Source organism: Centruroides sculpturatus, unplaced genomic scaffold, assembly GCF_000671375.1.
Source record: "Centruroides sculpturatus isolate CEXI.00-Female unplaced genomic scaffold, Cexi_2.0 scaffold574, whole genome shotgun sequence".
Taxonomy (NCBI): Eukaryota; Metazoa; Arthropoda; class Arachnida; order Scorpiones; family Buthidae; genus Centruroides; species Centruroides sculpturatus.
Genome location: NW_019384740.1, coordinates 331,044 through 353,688, shown reverse-complemented (window position 1 = coordinate 353,688; position 22,645 = coordinate 331,044). Strand labels below are relative to the sequence as shown.

Sequence of the window (22,645 nt, the reverse complement as noted above, 5' to 3'; positions counted from 1 at the left end):
TTTTATTTATTTAATTTTTTTGACAATTTTTCTTCTTCTTCTTCTTCCTCTTCCTCAATGACAATAATATTAATTATAATGATAATTTTAATTACAATTTAACAATATTCTCTCTCGTCATAGTTGATAAATGTGTAAAAATATATTAAATTAAAGGAAAACAATGAGAAATTAGCTTTATCTTTCTTTACATTTTTAAATACAGTATATACTTTTCTTTTTACTGCATTAAAACAACGAATTCCCCCCTCTCTCTCTCTCTCTCTATCGTTTTATCACAATACTTCTGGCAAAAATTTAAAGTATAATAACATTTTGATCAGTTCTTAGAGTTCTTAGCATCATACTGAAGAGAAATGTTATAGATTGAAGTCATAAACACATCCATCAACATGAAGGACAGATTGACAAGGTTATAAAACATGTCGAGATTGTCAATTGTTTTTCTTTTATTCTGGCAAACCAATGGCTTCACTAGACATTCATATAGATCTATCTATATACATATATAGATGCATCCACGCAATAAAAATCCATACGTTTCTTGCATTTTATTGCTTTTTAAGTAGTAGAACATATGCAAGAATGTAAGTTCATTTACAGCACATCAAAATTATATATATATAGATAGATAAATAACATTTTTGTGTTAAAATTCGTACAATAAAATCATGTATTTTTTTTTTTACAAAATTCGAGAACTTTGCTGTGGTTTTTTTCCTTTTTGATGATTTCTGCATCACCTGATCCGCATCCTTTTCCTAGCCTGACTCTGTTAAAAGTGTTAATGCAGTAATTACAACAAAAAATTGTGGAAAATGTAATACTTTTTTGATGATTTTTCTAACAGATTCGACTCTTAGTAAGCTTAAATAAGCATCACGTTAAGTCAATTCTAAATCTTATTAAAATAAAAATTATTATGCATACACATGTAACAATTTATAATAATTATTATTATTATCTCGTAACTACACTTTATCCATCGTTCTCCAATTTATATTATTTATTTACAGATAAGAAGAATATATATTTATATATAATTTTTAAAAAAATTTAATTAATTAATTAAAGAGATATTTAAATATAATTTACAAAAAAACAACAAATTAATAAATTTTTTACAAAAATACACAGAGAATAAATTACGTAAATTAAATAACTTCAAAGGGATTTTTTTAAATTTTTCTAATGATTTTTTAAAATATATTTTCCTCCCTAAAGCTATAAAAAAAATCCTTCTCCCTCCATTTAATTTTAATCTTCATATATCAAAAAAAATAATAATGAGCTTATGTTATCATTTTAATATTGACTTCTAGTTCTTAAATTAGTCGAATGTTTCAAAATAAAATAATATAAAAAATTTATAATATATTTTTTTAAGTCGTTGAGACTTTATAATTTTTTTAATTGTGTACAAAGAACGTTTTTTTTTTTATTGCATCAATAGGAATACACAAAAGTTTAGAATTTAAAATATAATTTTTTTTAATGGAAAAACTATACAACTCGATTAAAATTTTATTTGTTTTTTTCACTTTTATGTAATGTTTTGGTGAATTTTTCACATACAAACTTAATTTTAAGAAGGATAAAGTTGATGAGTATGCAGTAAGATATGTCATTTTTTCCTGTATTTTTTGACGGGTTTTTTTTAAGGTGATGATTAATTGAATTGTATAAATCAAAATTTAAAATATTTTATGGAAATAAATGTTTATCTCTCTTTAAATTTCTTTAATTAATTTTTTTTAAATATTCAACCAAAAATTTCAAAATTTTCGAATTGATTGGGAGGGGTTTCTTGCTTACATTTGATATATTTTTCTACATTTTAATCATTTAAAATTATATAATACACTTGTTTAAGCCTTAAAAATACCTATGCGTGTTTAAAACAATATTTTAAATTAATACAATTCATTACTCCATTCATCTTTCTTACTACAGAAAATATTTTAAAATATTACTTAAAAATAAAATAAAATAAATTTCTAAAAACTCAATTAAAAATAATAAAAACGTAATTAAATTTTTATAGGAATAATATAATAATAATAATAATAATAATATATTTTTTTAAATTATTATTAACACGTTCCCGCTTAAGCAGGAGTGAAGGCGGCAATTTGATGACATCTTTAACCTCCTTTGGGATTCATGGAGCGATGAGTTTTGCAGCATCTTCTTCTTCTAGTAGAAAAGAAAACATGTCAAACTTCACGTCAACCTCATAGGTATTCCACTATGTCACACTTGATAGATGGGTAGGAAGAATAAAGGGCAGTTTCTGATGTCCTCCTCCTGTGCGTCGACTGTCTTTCATCTACCATGTGACTGAAGTAAGATATTAAAGGTGGGAACACCATTGGTTCAGTTCGTCTGTTCTGAATCACCGAAACACCCGTCGATCTGGGTCTAGTATTCAGTCGCAAAGTGCCTAGACTCTTGGCTCGACGCCTGGGGTCCATACGATATTGATGAGAAGAATCACTATCAACTGAGAAACAAACGCATTGCTCGTTACGAATATAAGTATATGGGGCATAAAAATTACAAAAAAACACGCATTAGATATCAAGGTTCACATACCTTCAGACAGAGTACCTATATCGCACCTATCAGTGTCTTCATCGCAAGACGAAGATAAGCCATTAACCATGCTTCTCTTCTGCGAATTCTTGATGGCTCTGGCGTAAGAAGTGTCATCGGATTCTGGTGGATATTCGAATTCACGAGGTGATAAAGATTTGTGCGATGGGCTAGATTCGTTACTTGTTTCCGATTCGACTAGTGTGTTTACTGCACCACCTATATTTTCGTTTAAATTTGACGGACGAAGTTGTTCTAGAGGTGAGATGACCGTATAGTCAGTTGGAGATTGAGATATAGAAGATTCTTCTTGCATTTCATAACGTCTTTTATCTTCTGGTGATTCGTCTGGTAATTTGAAAGATACTGTGGTACGTCTAGCCAAATTTAAAGTGCTAAAATTAGTTAAATTACACCCAAAAAAATAATCCAAAAAATAAAGAGGAATCCGTTTTAAAATTCACCTTTGTTTCTTTTGCGCTTGAGGACTGCGTGAATATTCGATATCTTTTTGTTTTATGTACAATGGGCTGGTATCGTCCTCATTTTCGTTTTCTTTAACATAAGAATTACTTATAAAAATTTTTATCATTAAGAAAATTATGCACATAGATTATATAAAATTGATTTTCTTATTACCTAAAGTCGAATCTTCTTGAATTGGTGATGAGCATTTGAGAGGAGAAGATTTAAAATGTTCTCGATGACTAATGATAACAGGTTCTTCGAAATCTTTGAGTTTTTTCAACAAAGCCTGAAGTTCGGTGTTATGCTAATAATACCAGTTTTTTTTTAAATTTGAATTTCTTCATTTAAAAATGTTTTTAAATAAAATTTTAATATTATGTTTAATTATAAATAATCTATATTATAATAAGAATCTTTGTCTACGATGCCTAGAGAGATATTTAGCACTGCAATTACAAGAAAATATAATGTGGTGACACTAAGATATGCGGAAGATATTTTCGTACAAATAAATTAACAACAAAACACGTAGGTTTGACGCTGAAAGCGCAAGTAAACAATTTTATGTACTGTGAAACTTAAAAAGCGTGGTTTATTGAGGACGTATTGCGTATTTGGGAGCCTTGAAATACAGTATTATACTGAATTTGAGAAGCGTCACAGAGTTTCTGCTATTGAACACGATGTTCATCGTCTTCAGGTTTTACGCCTTTAAAATGGTCCCCTTCAGTGCTAAGATGTCTGTATAGGTATTTTGCAGAAATAATATGTTACTTACAGAGCCAAACGTGCCCCACAATGGCGAGTTTCGGTACTAATTTCTATTTTTAAGAAAATGGTTTCGCAAGTCACCCGATATTATTAAATACAGACTGGCCCAAAAATCATTTAACCGCTCATTGCTTTCGAACACTTGCATTTTAATATATAAAAATGTTTAATAAATTTAAAATAATTTATAATAATTAATGTTTAAAGTATAAAAATTATAATTTTAATTTGTCGAATCGTTGGTAAATTTGTCTATTGCTGAAGAAGAATCGGATTTTGAGTAATTTTTTCAAGCAGAAAATATATATATATATATATATTTGAAGAAGAGCAACTTACGCTGGAAATCGGTAAACTAAATTTTGGGCCACCTTGTAATATTTTTAACATTTTAAATCTAAGAATCTCACGTGTGAAAGTTCAACTCTGTACAAATTTTAACTAATTTTTATTTTGAAATAAGCCAAAAAAAATATCTAAGCAATTTTAATAAATAAATAATAAAAATTTCTATATATTTATTTTTCTTATATACTCTCACAGAGAGTTTAAGAACAATTGTTTTTTTTCTTTTTTTTAAGAGAAAAAGGCAGAGGTAACGGAAAAATGAGAACATCCCAAGAGTGCATGACAAGAATGAAGGATGCTTTGTTCTGCAAAAGTGAAGATGAAGCATTTATCTTTAGCTATAAAAATCAACAAAAAGAAACGTTCCCTGTACGACATCTGATTCTGCAACTAGAAACAAACAGAAGAAAAAGAAAAATCAAGAATTTTTTTCTAATTATCCCAGACAAAGCAGATTTACAAAAAAAAAGCAACACAATTCCCATTTAGATTAATAGAGAAAGAAAAAAAAGGAAGTTTTCTGTTGTTCGGATAGAAGGAAACACCCATAAAATGCATCCAATTCTAAAAATAAACATCTAAAAAATTTACCATCCACACGTCATCCATAAAACTACACGTATCATAAAAGTGATGATAAAACAGTAATATTTGTTTATTTATGTACGATTCTAAGTATATTTAATGCACGACATGAGATAAATTTGTAAATGTTTTAATAATTTATTTTTGACTAACTGATTCTTTGAGAAAAGTTCATAATTGACAAACGTGAAATGTTAATGAGCTTGACAATAGAATTGATCGAGCGTGACTAAAGTGTTCCCTGTTGCAAAATCATGGTTAATCCGATATGTTAGATTGCTTTCGTGATCGATATATACGAGATAACAATTAAATTACATTATCCTTCACCCCTTTTTTTTTAACGTCAGATAGATTGTTCTTAGTGGAAAATGACAAATTAAGAGACGAATCAATTTATCAAAGCTTCTTAGTTTTTTAATTTATCTTCTTTTTTTTCGTTTTAAAAAGTGTTTTACAACTTAAAGCAACCATACTGTAAATAAACTTCATGTTTTAACACATATTAAGCAATTGAGATTTAAAAAATAATTAAAAGTAATAGTAATTAATTAATAACCTGCTTCATATAGGCGGTCTTCTGTAGAATATGATATACATAAAATTAAATTAAAGTGTAAAAATTGATTGGCTATAAATTTGATTTTATCGTGACGATTAGTTGGAGAGTTTCTAATTGACAGATTCACGCTTATTTATTCAATTTTATTAGTTTTAAACCGCGCTTTCAATCTATTGGATGCTCGATTTTGAAAACCACGCCTCATACAATTTGGGGCGGAGTATTTTTTCTTTTTTTTTTTAATGACGATAGCAGAGAACCGCCTATGTTTGCAAGAGCCGATTTTACTTAATTTTATCGCTTTTTTTAATTAAAAATTATTTAATTTTAATAAAATAAAATCGGAAAATGATTTTATTAAATAAAATGAAAACTCACTTGTTCTAATTTTTGTTTATAAAGACAATTTTCGTCTTGTAAAAGTTTAACTTTGCAGTGAAACGTAGAATCTTCAGAACTTCGATGGGATTTGTTCAGAGGCTTTAAGGTCGTTCTGACTCTTCTCTCACCCGCTAATGGATTTCTCCACAATTCTAATAACTAAAACACGAAGATTAGAACAAGTAAAAATGAGGATTAGAACCGCATTAACTTGTAAACAACTCATCTTACTTTGGGCACGAAAACCAGGCACAGTGTGGTTGTTGAACAGAAAATGATGAATATAGAAATGATGATGAAAGCAGCATCTTGCTGCTCCCTCAACACGAAAGACACAGCGGCTCCTATGACGCACATGATGACTACATTATATACACTCATACCTACATATTTTGAATCGTTAAGGGCTGGGATGTTAACGTGGCGTGTTTCCCATGCCAAAAAGCATCCGAATGCCTAAAATTTAAGCTGTTTAGAATGGGGATTTTTTGACGCTCCCAACGGCCATTTAACACGGAATTTTCTTATGTATACTCACCATTAATAGTCCCTTATAAGCATAGATACATCCTAGAAAAATAGTCATACGTTCACTTTGACAAAATTCCATTTCGGGTATGATTACAAGATCCTCGTTTTCCGAAGAAGTCTGCAACGAAACAAAATTATTTGCAAATATTACGTTATTCATCGTCGAGCTGTTATTAGGGGGCAATTCAAGAATAACCTTTTAGCCTTTTTTTTATAATAACGGAACCTACTATTGGAGGAGATTTTCTTGTCATTCGATAAAAAGGATCAACCGCTTGCCACGTTGTGAGAATGGCAACGTCTATCAACACGAGAACACCAACCACCATGAACAACTTGTAATCTTTGATAACCTGTGAAAGTTAATGGCTGTAAATCACAATTGCCGATATATAAATTAATTCTAATCGAAAACTCAAAATTATTATTGTGAATAATTACTGCCTCTACAAAAGAGAAATGATTAAATTTTAAATATAATTAAATATATTCTTAAATACAGTTATATTATAATGTTAAGCTATTGTGTATAAGGATCGTGTTTGATACGAAATTTGCATTTTTTTTTATTAGAATTATTGTATTTTTTTTATAAGATTCACTCGATAAATTCTTTCTTTAAGCGATGGAATCAAGAAAAATTCATTGTTTAGTCATAAATTTATTAATTTTATCCAAAAATTAAGCTGTTGAAATGCATCTTTATATGTTCAAGAAAAGTTAATTAAGTTAATTTCTATAAATTGAAGCCTTTTTTATGATGAATATTTGATTAAATTTAATAAATTTTGTACATAATCCACATGTAAACTAATAATTTTCAAACAGGAGGAGAATTTATCCACAATTTTCGGTAGAGTAATTAAAATCAAACTATATTGTTATAAATCTTAATTACGCTCCTTGATAAAGACTATATACTGCTATATTTTAACTCGTAAAAAAATTGGGGTAATTATAATGTTAGATAGAGGTTAACCCACCCAAATTTAAGAAAAAAGTAAGTAAAATAAACTAAGTGTTCGTATGCCAACAAATGAATGTATCGTCCACTGCCACAATATTACATTCGGCCATTTACTAGATCCTAAATGGTATTTCAATAAAAGGCAGTCAAATTTACCCCATCCTAATGACTTTGTCGATGTAGAAAATGGTTGGCATGAAAGTGTTCACCTTCTTGTTGAGCTTGATATTGGTGAAGATGGCATGAACTCTCCAAGTTTTGCTAAACATTGATCCAAACGCTAATGTAAAACCAGACATCAAAACCCAGGCTCTTGCCTAAAAAAACACGAGGTAAAAAAAGTACACTCAACTTAATTACAATTATCTAAAACACGTTTTTTATTGATTTAAATATAATTAAACGTATATACTCACTGCACAAATATAAGGAAAATTGGTTTCGCTAGTCAGTCCACTATCTAATCCCAAGAGAATGACACTAGTGTACGTCAGCATGCACCCGATAACGATGATGTTATTAAGATATGGACTCGACATCTTAATATACCTGAAAAATACACAAAAGTATTATGTATTTTCATTGTAATAAACATGGAAGAAACATAGAAAACATGCCTTGAACTGACCTCTGATTTCTATACTTAATATTTATAGCTAAGAAAACTGAAGCCAGGATGATTCCCAAAATGGCGAACGTTACTAAAATAGCATAAATGGTGATACTAACTCTGGTGCGTGCTAATTGAATTTGTGTCTGATCTTTAGGTGGGCCCGTTCCTCCTTTAATTGAACGCATAAATTTAATTTTAATTAATTTTTTTAACGCTTAGAAACTACAGAAAAATTCGAACCTACCTCTCCACACAATGGGTTTATCACGACTCAGGTCTAAACTATCGGCGATGGCGCTGTATTCTCCAATTTTCACTTCACTCCCGTCTGTTAACAGACAAAAACAGGCATTTCCTTCACCGTATTAAAAGATAAATACACTATTTTCTAGAATAATATAGAAAAATAGGCATTAACAAACACACACCCTGTAATGGTGACACGTTAACACACGTGTTACTTAATCACGACCCCTCCTATCATTTTCACGACTTAGCCGAAATTACCTTGAAATCGATCGAAGTAGAAGGACAACCCTCTTATTTTTTTTTAATATTTTTTCTCCCTGACTTCCATATTGATTTATTCCAGAAAATTTAATACTCATGGATGACACTTATTCTTCCTCATCTTTGAAGCTTTAGGTAGGAAATATCTTCTTCTTTCGGGTTGATAAACAGTCAGACAGACTGAACAAATCCATTTTCGTTTTATTTTATTTTATTTTATTTTATTTATTTGGAAAGGAAAGTAAGAAGAAGAGGAGAGACGGGGTGAAAAAAATGTCACCAAGAAAAATAGGTTTTAGTGTGGCACACCTATCATCAATGAAAGACAAACTCTAGTATGAAAGGATTAAATTCTCAGTTTGAGTGATGGGAAAGTTTACTATTTCACAACTAATCCTTTATTTTTTTCCTCCTCCTCTTCCTCCTCCTCCTACGAAAGTTAGGATTGACTTTAATCTTTTCGATTTCTAATTTCTGCAAGTATTGCATTACTCGATTCTCCCATAGGAATCAGATTCCACTATCGAAATTTTCAACTGCCATTTTATAAAAATGCATAAAAATCAAAAAAAGGGAAGCGTAACTTTATCTCTTACACGTGCAGAAATATGTTAATTAGCCGAAGGGCGAAGAAACGACTCATTTAAATATGCTAATTAGGTGTTTTGCATAAGTAGAATATGTTAAATGGACATTTTATGAGTGGATAAACGGGAACAAATACGAAAAGGGGAGGAACAAAATCATCATTATTTCGATGTAAAAATTGGTTTTAATAATAGTTTAAAAACGAGGAAAATCAATTAGAAATAAATTAATTTCTTAATTAATAAAATTTGCAAGAACACAATTAAATATCCTAATTAGAATACAAGAAACAAACAAAAAATTACATACTGATGAATATAAATTAATAATTAAATCTATAATCCTGTAGGCTATATGAAATAGAATGTTATTCTGTCTGTCTGTCCCTTATATACGTTGTTGGAGCGATTTGAACCACTTTTTAAATAGTTATTATCCAAAACCCCACGTAAAATATAGAAAACCATGAGACCCGGACAATTTACCCTTCCCTGATTTTATCCCCTATTACCTCTTTGACCCATCAAAGCCGATTTTGGATAGTTAGACACTATGGAAAATATAGGCCCATAAAATCTAGATACCCCATTCGACCCCTTGAAACTATGTAATAATTTAAATTTATATGCTAATAAAAGTAAATTAATAATTAAATATATTAATTATATTTTTAAAAAAAACTCAAAAATTGCACTCGAATATACAAATTAATTATGATAAAACCCGCAAAAAATTTAAGAAATATGTTAATTAGTTTGCATATATTATGCAAATTAGGCAACCAAATTAACTATGTTAATGAATGTTTTACATAATTGAACACGTTAACTGCGATTATATTGATTCATTTAACTGAAATAAATACTTAATTTAAAATATGCTTATGATAATTATAAGCATGAAATAAGCACGAGAATATGCTAATTAATTTTTCGAATTTCATCCAATCAGAAACTAGATATTGAATTATGCTTATTTTAAATATAAAATAATAGGAAAAAAAGCATTAAAAGATGCTGATTAAATATTCAAATATGCAAATTAGAATTTCAAACGTTATCCAATCAGAAACGAGGTGTTAAAATACCTTAATATAAAACAAAAAAAAATGAAATAAACACTAAAATGTGCTAATTACAATTTAAAATATTATCCAATCAAAAATTAAATATTAAAATATCTTAATTTTATGTATAAAATAATGGAATAATAATAATAATAAAACATGCTAATTAAGTATTCACGTATGCAAATTAGATGTTCAAATATCATCCAATCAAAAACAAGCAACAGATTTATGATTATTATATTTGTAGGGCGTGTTTTATTCAATTAGGAACAAGCACTCAAACCATATTTTTATAGATCTGATAAGCAAACACACAAATATTTTATTATATTTTCCCTGTTTTTATTGACACAAGAGAACATGCACTCGAATAAATTTACAGCAAACTTTTATATACTTTATTATAGAAAAATAAAACATGTTTATTTGATCTTCAACTCACTCTGAAATTGTTTTAAGAGAATAATCCCTCTTCTTTCATTCTTCACAAACATAACTGATCCCTAAATAAACAAATAATAATAAAGAAAAAAACACTAAGTTTTCTTAAGAATAATTCAGATTTATATATTATTTTAAAAGAAAAAGTGAGTATAGAGAAAAAAAGAAAGGGGAAAAACAGAACAGGAATTGGTAAACAATAAGAAGAAAAGTGGAGGGAACAACAGGAAGTGGTAAAAAATATGAAGAAAGGGATGATGGTAGATGGGAGGAAACAGAACAAACTAAAAAAGAATTTACCGTTACTCCTGGGAAAGATATATTACTTAACGCATCCCTAAAGAGATCGCCCCACTTTGAATTTTTATACTTAAAATTCTCAAGAGATTCGGAGGAACCATCAGTTCGAAGTTTGCGTATGACTGCTTGAATAGCTAATGCAATGGCCCATATACCATCGTATGCATAACCATGAAAACGGCTGTATTCTCCTCCGCTGTATTTTCTGTATTGAGCTTGGTATTCAGATGCCGTCTGCAAAACAATATCGATTCTCTTCTTGAATTTTAACCATAAAGATACTCTTACTGATATTTTTGAATGTCAACCTACCAATCCAGACACCGTTATGTCGCTCGTTAAACTAAGAGGTAAGACTTCTGTTCCTATGTAACCTTCTAGAACGTGTTCTAGTTGATCTACGCTGCACGTTACTGATTGATCTGGTATTTTCCACCACCATTTTTGGTACATACTCACTATTATCCATTGGTACTTTCTCCCGTACATTCCCAGGTTGTAAGCCTGTTCAATAATTTTGAAATTGTTACGCGTTACCATAAAAATATTCAATTAACAATGAATAGGTAAAGTAACTTACACTCTATGCGTAAACGTAACAATAGAGGGATTGTTTTCAATGTTACGTTTAATTATTAAATGAACATTTAATGATTAAACGTAACAATTGGAATATTTACTGCACAATTAAACGTAACAATTAAAATACTCATTTAATGGATAACAATAGTAGTAGTATTTGAATGTAATAATGGAAGTACTCATTCAATAATCAATTGTCACAATGGAAATCTCTCAATTGTCACGTTTAGTTAGTTATAGGTAACAATGGAGACATTTATTCCATACTAAAATGTAACAATAGAATTATTCATTCAATGAGTTGACATAACAATGGAAGTGTTCACTCTGTATTTAAACGTAACAATGAAAGTATTCACTGTGTATTTAAACATAACAATGAAAGTATTCACTGTGTATTTTAACGTAACAATGAAAGTATTCACTGTGTATTTAAACGTAACAATGAAAGTATTCACTGTGTATTTAAACGTAACAGTGAAAACATTTACCTATATTTGAACATAACAATGCAAATATGTACAGACAATTAATACGTAACAATGAAAACGAATTAATTAAATTAAATTAATCAGCATAATCCCGATTCTCTAGATTACTAATTAATCCTTAACTACTAATTAATTAATAATAAAATTAGAATTACAGTTAGAATTCGTTAAAATTCCATATCTTTTGTACAAAAATATAATTAAATACCTCACAAAATATTTTTCGAGCCCAACTTTCGTTGAAATTTCCAAGTATAATTCGAACATCATTATCCTAGGAAATTAAATGAAATTCAATTATTAAGTTTGAGTTTTATCATTAAAATTACAAATAGACTTACTTTGAGCCTGCGTAAATCGTTCCTTAATTCATCAGCAAATCCAAAAGATGCAGCAATATCGATTTTTGCCATATCCAAGTCAGTTAATAATTTACTATGGGGCTGAAAAGGGAAAAATTGTAATAATTGATTAAATATTTCAAGTAATTATTTTAAAGAAAATTGTTAAGAAACACGTGGTATTGTATAAGATTGCAGATATTTTGTAAAAAACTTAGTGGAAAATCACAGAAAAATTTGCAATAAAATATGAAAAATTGAAGAAAAATGTGTAATTATTGTAAAAAAATTATAAAAAATTTTAAAAAATTATAGATTCTTTTAAAACTTTAAGAATTTTTAATTAAATATTATAATTTTTTATAAACATATTTATAAAATTTTATTGCTAAAAATTATTTTTTTAAAAATTAGTTTAAAAATTTTAAAGTTTATTTTAAAAAATCTTTAAAATTACTTCATTTTAATTAATAAAAAAATTAATTATGATACTTTTTCTACAATTTTAAATTATTTATATTAATTCTGATTAAATTAATTATATTTATTTATTATTAAAACAAATTGTTTTGGTCAAATATTGTTTAGGAAAGTCAGAGAGGGATATTCATTGTGCATAACAATTATTAATTAAAGTCTTTATTTAATTTAAGTTTGTTGTAAACACAACAATAATTTATATAAAATTCTAGTAAACACTTTATGAATAAACAATAAACAAAATTGATTTTTTTAAAATATAAATTTCCTTTATTCCTCTATTTATTTATTGTTTTAATTGATTTCTTACAATAAAAAGTAATTATTTATTTGTTCTTTATTTAATTGAGAATTGTTCTATAACAATTTTCACTTGTGTTTAATTAATTTATGCAAATTTTCTTTGTTTTTTAATGGAATGTTTTTCAAGATAATTTTCTAGAAATTGTTTCATTGTTAATTTCTAAGAGGAATTTTCTTTTTTCTTGATTTTTAATTGATTTTTTTAAAAGTTTTGTTAATTTTTTTTTTTGCAAATTCTTAGATTTTAATTGAGTTTTTCCCTTTTTATTTTGTATTTTTGCCATATTTTATTTTTAACTTAATTTTTTTATCGTTTTTCTTTTATATTTTTCGTCAGATTTGAGAGTTTTATCGACTTTTTCAGTTCTATTTCCAAAAATTCATTATTTATTTTTTAGTTAATTAGTTATTTTTTTTTATATTTTTAGTTAATTTTAACAGCTTAATTTCTTTTGATTTAAAAATAATTCACGTTCCCTTAATTAATTCTTCAAATTTCTCGCTGTTTATTATTATTAATTATTATTATTATTTTACTTTTTCGTTAATTAAAAACAAATTTAATTACTTTTTGTATTTTTATCCTAAAAATTTCAATTTTCTTTTACTTATCCTTACAAAAAGTTTTAAGAAAATTCTTTATTTAGTAAACTTTGAAATTCTCTTTCATTTTAATTTTTTTTAACTTAAAGTTTCTTATATAAATCTTATTCCTTTTAAATTTGTTGTTGGAAAAAAAAATTCAGTTGAGTTTTTTTGAAAGTTTACAAAAATATTTTTATTACTTTTTGATAAACTAAAGAAGTTATATAACTTCTTCTTTCACTTAATTTTGCTGTTTTTTTTTATTTATAAATAAATTTCTAAAATATTTTATTAAATTTTAGATTATTGATTATTTCTCATGAATTATTTTATATTTTTAAGAGAAATTTAGAGTTTGGACTTTTACTACATTTCAAGAAACCCCCCCTTTTTTTCCTTTCGTAGTTAAAGACTTACAAGAAAATATTTTTTATCAAAATATTTTTCCATTCTTTAATCATAATTTTCCATAAGTCTCATTTATTTTTAAGTCGATTTGCGAGAAAATAAGAAGAAATTTTAATTGATTTTCCAAATTATTTTCTACTTTTTCAATTTAATTTTCAAAAAATGCACTCGAGTCTAAAAGCATGCAAAATTTTTCTTCTTTAATTATTATTTTTCGTGAATTTTATCTTTTACAGTAAAATTCGATTTTCAAAAGGATTTATTTAATTTTCCAAACATCAGTGTTTTTTTTTCCTGTATATATCAATGTTTCTGTATCGTATGTTGTGTGTTGTGCGTGTGGGGGGCACGAATTTGTTCACCATTTTTAAAGCTTAATAACTCCCGTGCCTTCTGTCGAAAATAACTGACATTTTGCAGGAAAGTTTGTGTATAAGGAGTATTGATGCTATTCAATTTTTTTGACTAAGGGTCGAGGGGATGGGAAAATAAAGAGGTTCGTGCGTATCTCCAATAGGGTCAGACTTAATGAATATTTTACCCATTATTGTAATTTACATTTTTTTATAAAACCCATCACTCCCCTAAGCTTCTTGCCAATTTATAATAGTTAGAAATGTAAAAATTATAAAATAAAATGTATTGCCATCAAATCAGATGGTGCCATCAAATGTTTCAGGGAAAGTTAAGCAACTCTTTGCTGGATTTTTTAAATGTATTTACAAAACTATTTTATTTATATTTCATAGAATCTATACTTTGTGGATAAACAAATAATTTCATTACTTTTTATTCGAAAAAATTATTTTTTATTGTTGAGTTATTTACTTAAAAATTAATGCTAAGTTAGAGAAAACTTTCAAAAAAAATATTGTTTTTCTAAAAAATCTTCTTAATCACAATATTTTGTAAATTTCATTTCTTTTTCAATTCGGTTTCCAGAAGAATTTATTTCATTTCCAAAAATTGTTTACTTTATTTTCAATCTTATTTAAGCGAAAAAATATTTCTTTATTTTTTAAAATTCATTTCTAAAACAATTTTTAATGATTTTCATAAAATAATACTAAAAAATGATATTTTACTCCAAAAAATGATTTCTTTTTATGATTTATTCTCACAAATAAAATCTCTGAGTTAAATAAGACTTGTAAGAAATCATTCCTTTCAAGAAATTCCTCTTTCTTCAATCGTAATTTTTCATAAATTTCTTTTTCCTCCCACGTCAATTTTTAAGAAAAAGACAATTAATTTTCTAAAATTTCCTTTTATTCAATTTAACTTTCAAAAATAACATTTTCGTATTTTCCAATTTCGTTTGTAAAAGAATCTTAGACGTGTATTTATCAATGTTTATAAAATTATGCCCATTAATGGCCGTGTAGATAAACCATGAACGCTAGTCTTGGGTTCGCACCTGACAAATGGGCTGGCCTGGAGTTTTTCAGGTTATCTTCATGTATCTAATACCTATATGGAAGACAGTTTATCATAAAAAGTCCTTTTTCTTGGGCAGATCGCCCATGTGTTTCGTGTGGTGCAGATTACCATATATCTCATCAAAGCCAAACGATAAAATCATCTTTATTTTTCAGATAATCACGAAGAATTTCAATACGTTTACCGTTACAAAAAAAGGTTTGTTTTGTTTGGTTTGGTTTGTATACGGCAACGCGACACATGGGCGATCTTTCAAAGGAATGCCTTCTTGGCAGGTCGAAGAACTATAGATGGAAAAATGGTCCTAATCTAGTGTTCTAAACGTTGAGAATCCGGAAAACTCCACATGACCAACCCGTTGGTTTGGTTTATTTATTTACAACAACCTGATACTTGGGCGATCTGCCGAGGGGATGCCTCCCGGAAGGATTTTCTATAGAAAAGTGGCCCCTATTTAGGTGTTACAAACGTGAAGAAAACCCGGAAAACTCCACATAGCAAGGTGCGAACCCACGACCAGTGTTCAGTGATTTCATCTACTCAGCCACTGGTGGGCTCAAAACAGTTTATTCTTCTTTTCTCAGTTAAAATACATTTACACGAAAATATAATTTTCAAAAAACTTTTCTTTCTTTAATCAAAATCTTCCATTAATTTCTTTTTTTTTTTTGTTTTTTTTTTTGAAAACCATGCGATTTCCGAAAGAATTCGTATGATTTTCCCGAAAATGTCTTCCAACTTTTCAATTTCATTTTCTAAAAAAAAACAACTTTATTTCTGAATTTTTTCTAACTGATTTCCAAAAGATTTGGCATATGTATTTTTTTTTTTGTTTTGGTCAATTCTTTTCGATAAAATTAAACAGAAAAGAATTCGGGTTAAACAACTTCTTATCACCGACAATGAAAAAAACATGAAAGCATAACATGGAATATAACAGAAACCAATCAGAATATAAAGATATGTGGAAGTTATTTAAGATCAGCACTCAGTTATATCTATTGATAAGTTGAGATTTTCTTTTCTTTCATCAGCTAACTCATCTATCTTATCATTCGATCTGCTTTCTCCTATATTTTTTTCCCTTCTTTCTTCTGTTGTATTGAATTCTTTTTTTATGGTCTTATATGCCATTGATTGTAAGGAAAATAAAAATGAGAGAATAGATAACAAACTAGACATCTATCAAAGCAGATTTTGTAATTTTCCTATCATACGTGAAGATACTAAAAACAAAAATTCCAGGAAGTTTTAATAGAAAAAATGTATATAATACATATAAATTTATGTCACCAGAGTGACAAGTAATATAATATTGAAGTGTCGAGTTTTTAAAAATTAAAAATAAAAATAAATATTTTTTAAAAAATATATTTAAAAAATTCAATTTTCATATTTTTACAAGAAGAAAATTCTTCCTGAAATTTGACTTTTGTTGAGTTTACAATGTTTGATGGTTTAAAAAATAATTTTTCTTTGAATTTTAATTGTTGGAGTTAATTATATTGAATGTATTTTCTTTAGATATTTAAGAATTTTTGGATCTTTTGATAATTATTTTCTATTCTGTTCACGAAAATGTTTGAGTCCTTTTGAATTCTGTGCTATACAGAACATTAGAAGACTTAAAGGAAACTCGAGCATTATTCTTGCGGTATATTACGCATATTTTATTGCTTTTAATGAAAATTAAACCTGGTCTAGTGAAAATTTGAGACTCTGTCCTTAACAATTTAATAAACCTTAATAACTCTAAAAATAAAATATCTTTTAATGAACTTTGCCCACAATCTTATTCCAAAATCAATGTTCCTAGCCAATATAAATGCATAAAAAATCATCATATATGTAATAAATAACCAATATTTTGATATAATTATTCACTTAAAATGATAATAATTGTATAGATTTCTCTGTTCAAAAGTGTAATTTATTTGATATGTATTCAAAAAATACTTTTTTTTTACATTTTAACATTTCTTATATAAAAGAATTTTATCACAGTCGGGTCGAATAAACATTTTGAAACAATTTTTGATAATTTTTCAACGATTTTCCCAAAATTAATCCAATTTTTTAGAAGAAAAACTTATTTAAAATATTTCAAAATAGATTTTCTAAAAAAACAAATCAATTTTTAAAAATTCGAACGTACAAAATCACTTTTCAATTTTTTTAAAAATAGGAACAATTTCGAATCATTTAACAAGAGTTTTATCAAAATTAAATAATTCTTAAAAGCAAAACTTGTTTTAAAACATCCAGCAACGAACTGCTTAACTTTTCCGGCAACATTTCGTGGCGCTGCTAACTGTTATCATATTTTATTTTAAAATTTTTATATTTTTAAACATTATAAAATGGCAAAAAAGCTTAATTTTGAAGAAAAGGATGAGTTTTTATTAAAAATTGTAAATGCTAATAACGAGTAAAATCGTTATTAAGTTTGCCCCTATTGGAGATACACACGACCCTCATTATTTCCCCACTCCCTCGACCTTTAATCACCAAAATTTACTAGAATCAAAACCTCTTATACACAAATTTGTGCCCCCACACGCACAACACATACAACATACACCAACACCCACACACACTAACATCCATAGAAACAGAAAAAACACAAAATTTTTTGCTTATCTCAACGTTTCCAGGGGCCCTAAATCCAAAAACGTAAAAATCTTGGGGAGTCAGTTTTCCAAATCTTCAAATTAGGGGTCAAAACATCAAAAACTCCGAACAATTACTTTAAAAAATTTCAGAACAATTTACTCAAGAAAAAAAAACAAATAAATTTTATACGAACAATCTTAAGAAAAGAATTTATCAAGTTACTTGATGCTGCAAAGAAAACACGAACCTCATTTACATAAATTTAAAATTAAAAAAAAATTTCTTTTTACATTATTAAACATTTAATCGCTTTTGTTAATTTAAGAGAAGAAAAAAGAATTTTCTGGTATTTTTAGAAGAAAAGATTATCATTTTGTAACAACATTTATTACGAGTTTCCAACAAGAGACTAACATATAATTTTTTTTAATACAGAAAATATGTTATTAAAGAAAATTATAACTGTAAATCTTTTAATAAATTCTTAGATTTAATAGAATATATATTTTTTTCTTTTAATAATAAAAAAAATTATTTAAAAAAATCTTTTCTACTTTTAATCACAAATGCAGATGTTACATGGTTCGTGAAGATTGTTAGAAAAAGTGAAAAAAGTCGAATAAAAAAATTACAAAAATGGTCGATGCAGATGTTACGATGAACAAGAATAAATATACTTTCTCATAAGTATTTAAGAAATTATTAATGAGAATTTTTAGAAATTAAAAAATCCAATATAAAAAATTGATGTATAGAACACGAAGATTAAATGAGTTACAGTTTTAATGTTAAAAATTTAATGAAAATGTCGAAAATTCATACAAGTAAACGCCCTTATCTTGTTGAGTTATGCTTAAATAATGAACAGAAAATGGAATTTATTAGATAAAACTTGTTAAAACACGAAACAAATTCCAAAAAATTAAAAAGAAAAAAAATACATCTGAAGATTGGACTGCGATGAGATGGGAATAATATTACTAGAGAAAAAATGGAGTTTAATATCTAAAAATCTTTCTAAAAATTAGATTTTTTTTCGGATAAAATTGCGTGGAAAGAATAATCGTAACAGTTATTAATGCTTTTATAAGTATCGTATATCATATGATAAAGACGTTTCAACATTAGTTACTAAAACGGAAAATTTTGATCGATTCGTCTTTTGAATTCAAAAGTTTTGACTACGTTTCGATTTTTAAACTCATTACATATTTTTTATAAAGTAAATAGAGTATAAATTATTTTAATTTGTCGGCATCTTTTTAAAGAATTCGTAATGATGCGTCATTTTTTGTTTAGCTCCATGAAAATAATCTTTTCTGGCTTCTACCTTTGTTATTAAGAAATTTATGGTTTTATCTCGTTATACAATTTAAAATTTATCATTTTTTTGCATTTTATAAAAGATTTTTTTATACTTGAAATATATATATATATATAAAGATCTTAAGAATCTCCATCAAACTTGAGGAATTATTGATAAAAGTGTGTTTAATGTCATCCGCCTACCTAATTATTCTTAGGATAAACTGTTTTATGAGTCAAAGATTTCACTAATTATTTTTCTTGTAAAAATGAATTAATTTAGAATGTTAATATAGTATAAGAGTGTAGGTTGTTCTAATGTCGACATTTAAGAATTGCAAATTTATTATTGTTTATGTATCCTGTAAATATTCTTTAAGTAAATAGAACCCACACAGAACTCCCACTCTTCTACCTCTGCTCTTAGAATTTGAAAGACACATGATAATGATAAAGATACATTATCAGTAGTTTACTGTAAATCTTTACTTGATTCCTGATCATTATTACTTAATTCCTGAAGGTAAGAAATATTCTTAATTATTAAATAGAGCGTGTGAGTTGTAAAGGGTTTAACTTTGTCAACCTTGGTGTTTATAAAAATGCCGTTAAACACTTTTAAATCTAGTCAGATACGTAGTGCCTAATGAATAATCACACCGCATCTAACCAGATGCTTGTTGCAATCAATGCCTGAAAATTTTTATAAACATTGGATCGAATTGACTCATGATGAATCTACCAAGGAGGTATCCTCATAGATCCCCTATTTATAATGAAAACTATTCCCTATTTAGGTGTTACACACATGAAGAAAACCCGAATAACTTTCACACATCTGTTCGTTATACAGGTGCGAACCCACGACTAGTGTTCAGTAGTGTTATGCTTTCAACCAAAGTTTTTAAAGGGATATAGAGACAATATACAGTATTTAGGACATCAAAGGCTTTCATGAGTCTTTGATTTTTGATAAATCTCTACTGATACCAAGATAATCTAAATGTATCATACAGACTGTCTAATTAAAGATACGAGACGGTAGTATCTGCAACTTTCATCGCTGCTATAACTGAATAATAAATTACCAAATGCTACATTAACAATAAAACAGCATTTATAATAATCATGCTCTATAATTAAATATGAAAGATGCCTTTGAATAATTAAACACTTTAGTAAACATAGCTGATTATTTATGAACTTCATACAACAAATTCACCCTTATTTTAAGAAATTAACGAATTTTTCGAAATGCGTTTTAATTAAATTTATAATTATAGTGTTTTAAATATATATTTAGTTACGATATAGTTACGATATACGATACAGGGAGATTCAAAAGTCAGTTAACCACTGTGAAAACCGAATTGGCACAATATTCTAAACTCAGATTTATACTATATAGAGCATCTGGAGCTAAAAGAAAACACAGTTAACTGACTTTTTAGTCACCCTATAAATTTCATGCGTTACTTTATTATTAAAAAATAGTAAATAATAACGTTATACAAGTCTTGAGCATTCTAAATTATAGAAAATTAACTTGTTCACTAATTAATAATTTAAAATATTTTTATATCTTTAATTTATTGTTTTCTTCTGCAACTTTCAACGCAGATTTATTTAAAATTCCTTCATAAATTTATATATATATATATATATTTAAAGANTTATGGATTTTTTATTATGTTTCGTATGCCATTTATGGAAGGAATTTAAATTCTCTTCATAAAATCTCAATAAAAGTAACAAGAAAATAAATAAATATACATTTTGAAGAACGTAAAAAGCTTTTAATTTTTGTTTTTTACGAATTATTTCTATAAAAGTATTTAATTTTTCTTTCTTTTATTATCCTAAATAACATTAAAGTTAATCCAATAAAAGCAAAATGGACGTTCGTTTAGATATTATGCATTCATCGAATTAAAAATAAATAAATAAATAAATGTTGAAAATTTAATTTATATAAGACTATTCTAGTTTATTTTATTGTTTAAAAAATTTGTAATGATCGAAAGAGGATGGAAAATTTCTAATTTGAAATTGGAAAGAAGCCAGAATTTTGACAGGGAATGACGTAAAAATAAGAATAAGAAAATACACACATACAACAAATTCAAAGTGCTTCTTAGATGATGATGGAGAGTTTTACAAAAATGAAGTGAAGAAATTTATTTATTTATTTGGATAAATTTCTTTGATTTTTTTCAGATTTAAACACCAAAAAAAATCTGTAATTTATCATCTAAACTATTTCATTTTTAGGAAATTTTTATTGATTTTGGCGATTTAAAAATACGCAAAGACATCTCTAATTTATCCTGTAAAAAATTTAATTTTTTGGATAAATTTTGCTAATTTTTAAAGATTTAAAATCGAGATAAATTATAGAAAAATATTCTAAACCTGTCCATTTTTAACGATAAATTTTATTGATTTTTATTAATTAATCCTAAAACGAGCTTATAATTTATTTTTTAAAAATTTGCATTTTTAAGATAAATTTCGTTGAAATTTTTAGTAATTTAAAATCCAAAAAAAAATTTTAATTTATATTTAAAAAATTTGCCTCTATTGAAAATATATTTTATTGATTTTAAGCCATCTAAATCGAAAAAACCTTCAATTCATCTTCTAAAAATATTATATTTTTAATGATTTTTAAAGTAAAATGGCATCCAAAAATCTTATACTGATATGAAAATGATATTTAATAAAAATTTATTAATAAGAAAAAATTACGTTTTTCTTCGTTTTTGCACCTTATAAACTGTGAAAAAATCCTTTTAGTAGTCTTATAAATAGGCTAGAACCTATGAAAAATATGTTTAGCTTGCATATTTGGGCTAAAATGAGTTATTAATTCATAAATATTTTGCATTTTATTAATCAAAAAAACATCAAAAATTGCATTTTTCTCACCAATGAAAAATATTGATAAATATTTTAATTTTATTTTAGTTAAAATTTAGCCAATGAAAGTAGTTAAAATTAAATAGAAATGTTAATAAAAATGATATTGAGAATGAAGCTTGATTGTAATTAAGAAACTAATTTTAAATTTAAAAAAATAATTATCTTAATTCACAGAAATGTAATAATTCTAACTTTAAATATAATTAATTATAATGCAAATTAATCTTCCTCAAATCTATTATTAATTACAATCATATTTTAATGTTTAATAATTTATTTAAAGCACTCAAAAATGTTTAAATTATAAATAAATCATAATAGCGATCTTAATCATAATTTAATTCAATTTTCTTTAAAATTTAATTGCAATTAAATATTCTAACTTAATTATAACGATACTAATTATGTATAATAATTTTAATTTAAATATAATAAAATTAAATAAT

The 22,645-nt window shown here is 26.5% G+C and overlaps 1 protein-coding gene across 1 annotated transcript in view; it reads right to left on the bottom strand.

The window, feature by feature from the left end:
- Nucleotides 1-1,521: 1,521 nt before the first annotated feature.
- LOC111628358 (gamma-aminobutyric acid type B receptor subunit 2-like) overlaps nt 1,522-22,645 on the bottom strand; it is a 96,805-nt gene continuing 75,681 nt past the window's right edge. The window contains exons 4-20 of the mRNA XM_023372126.1: nt 12,144-12,245; nt 12,011-12,076; nt 11,042-11,233; nt 10,730-10,963; nt 10,431-10,491; nt 8,066-8,149; nt 7,837-7,990; nt 7,625-7,757; nt 7,418-7,525; nt 6,472-6,594; nt 6,249-6,359; nt 5,942-6,166; nt 5,708-5,869; nt 3,235-3,367; nt 3,060-3,150; nt 2,596-2,972; nt 1,522-2,503 (exon numbers count right to left, since the gene is read on the bottom strand). Coding sequence (XP_023227894.1) covers nt 2,235-2,503; nt 2,596-2,972; nt 3,060-3,150; nt 3,235-3,367; nt 5,708-5,869; nt 5,942-6,166; nt 6,249-6,359; nt 6,472-6,594; nt 7,418-7,525; nt 7,625-7,757; nt 7,837-7,990; nt 8,066-8,149; nt 10,431-10,491; nt 10,730-10,963; nt 11,042-11,233; nt 12,011-12,076; nt 12,144-12,245 — 2,625 coding nt within the window. The 3' untranslated portion in view covers nt 1,522-2,234. The remainder of the gene's footprint in view (nt 2,504-2,595; nt 2,973-3,059; nt 3,151-3,234; nt 3,368-5,707; nt 5,870-5,941; nt 6,167-6,248; nt 6,360-6,471; nt 6,595-7,417; nt 7,526-7,624; nt 7,758-7,836; nt 7,991-8,065; nt 8,150-10,430; nt 10,492-10,729; nt 10,964-11,041; nt 11,234-12,010; nt 12,077-12,143; nt 12,246-22,645) is intronic.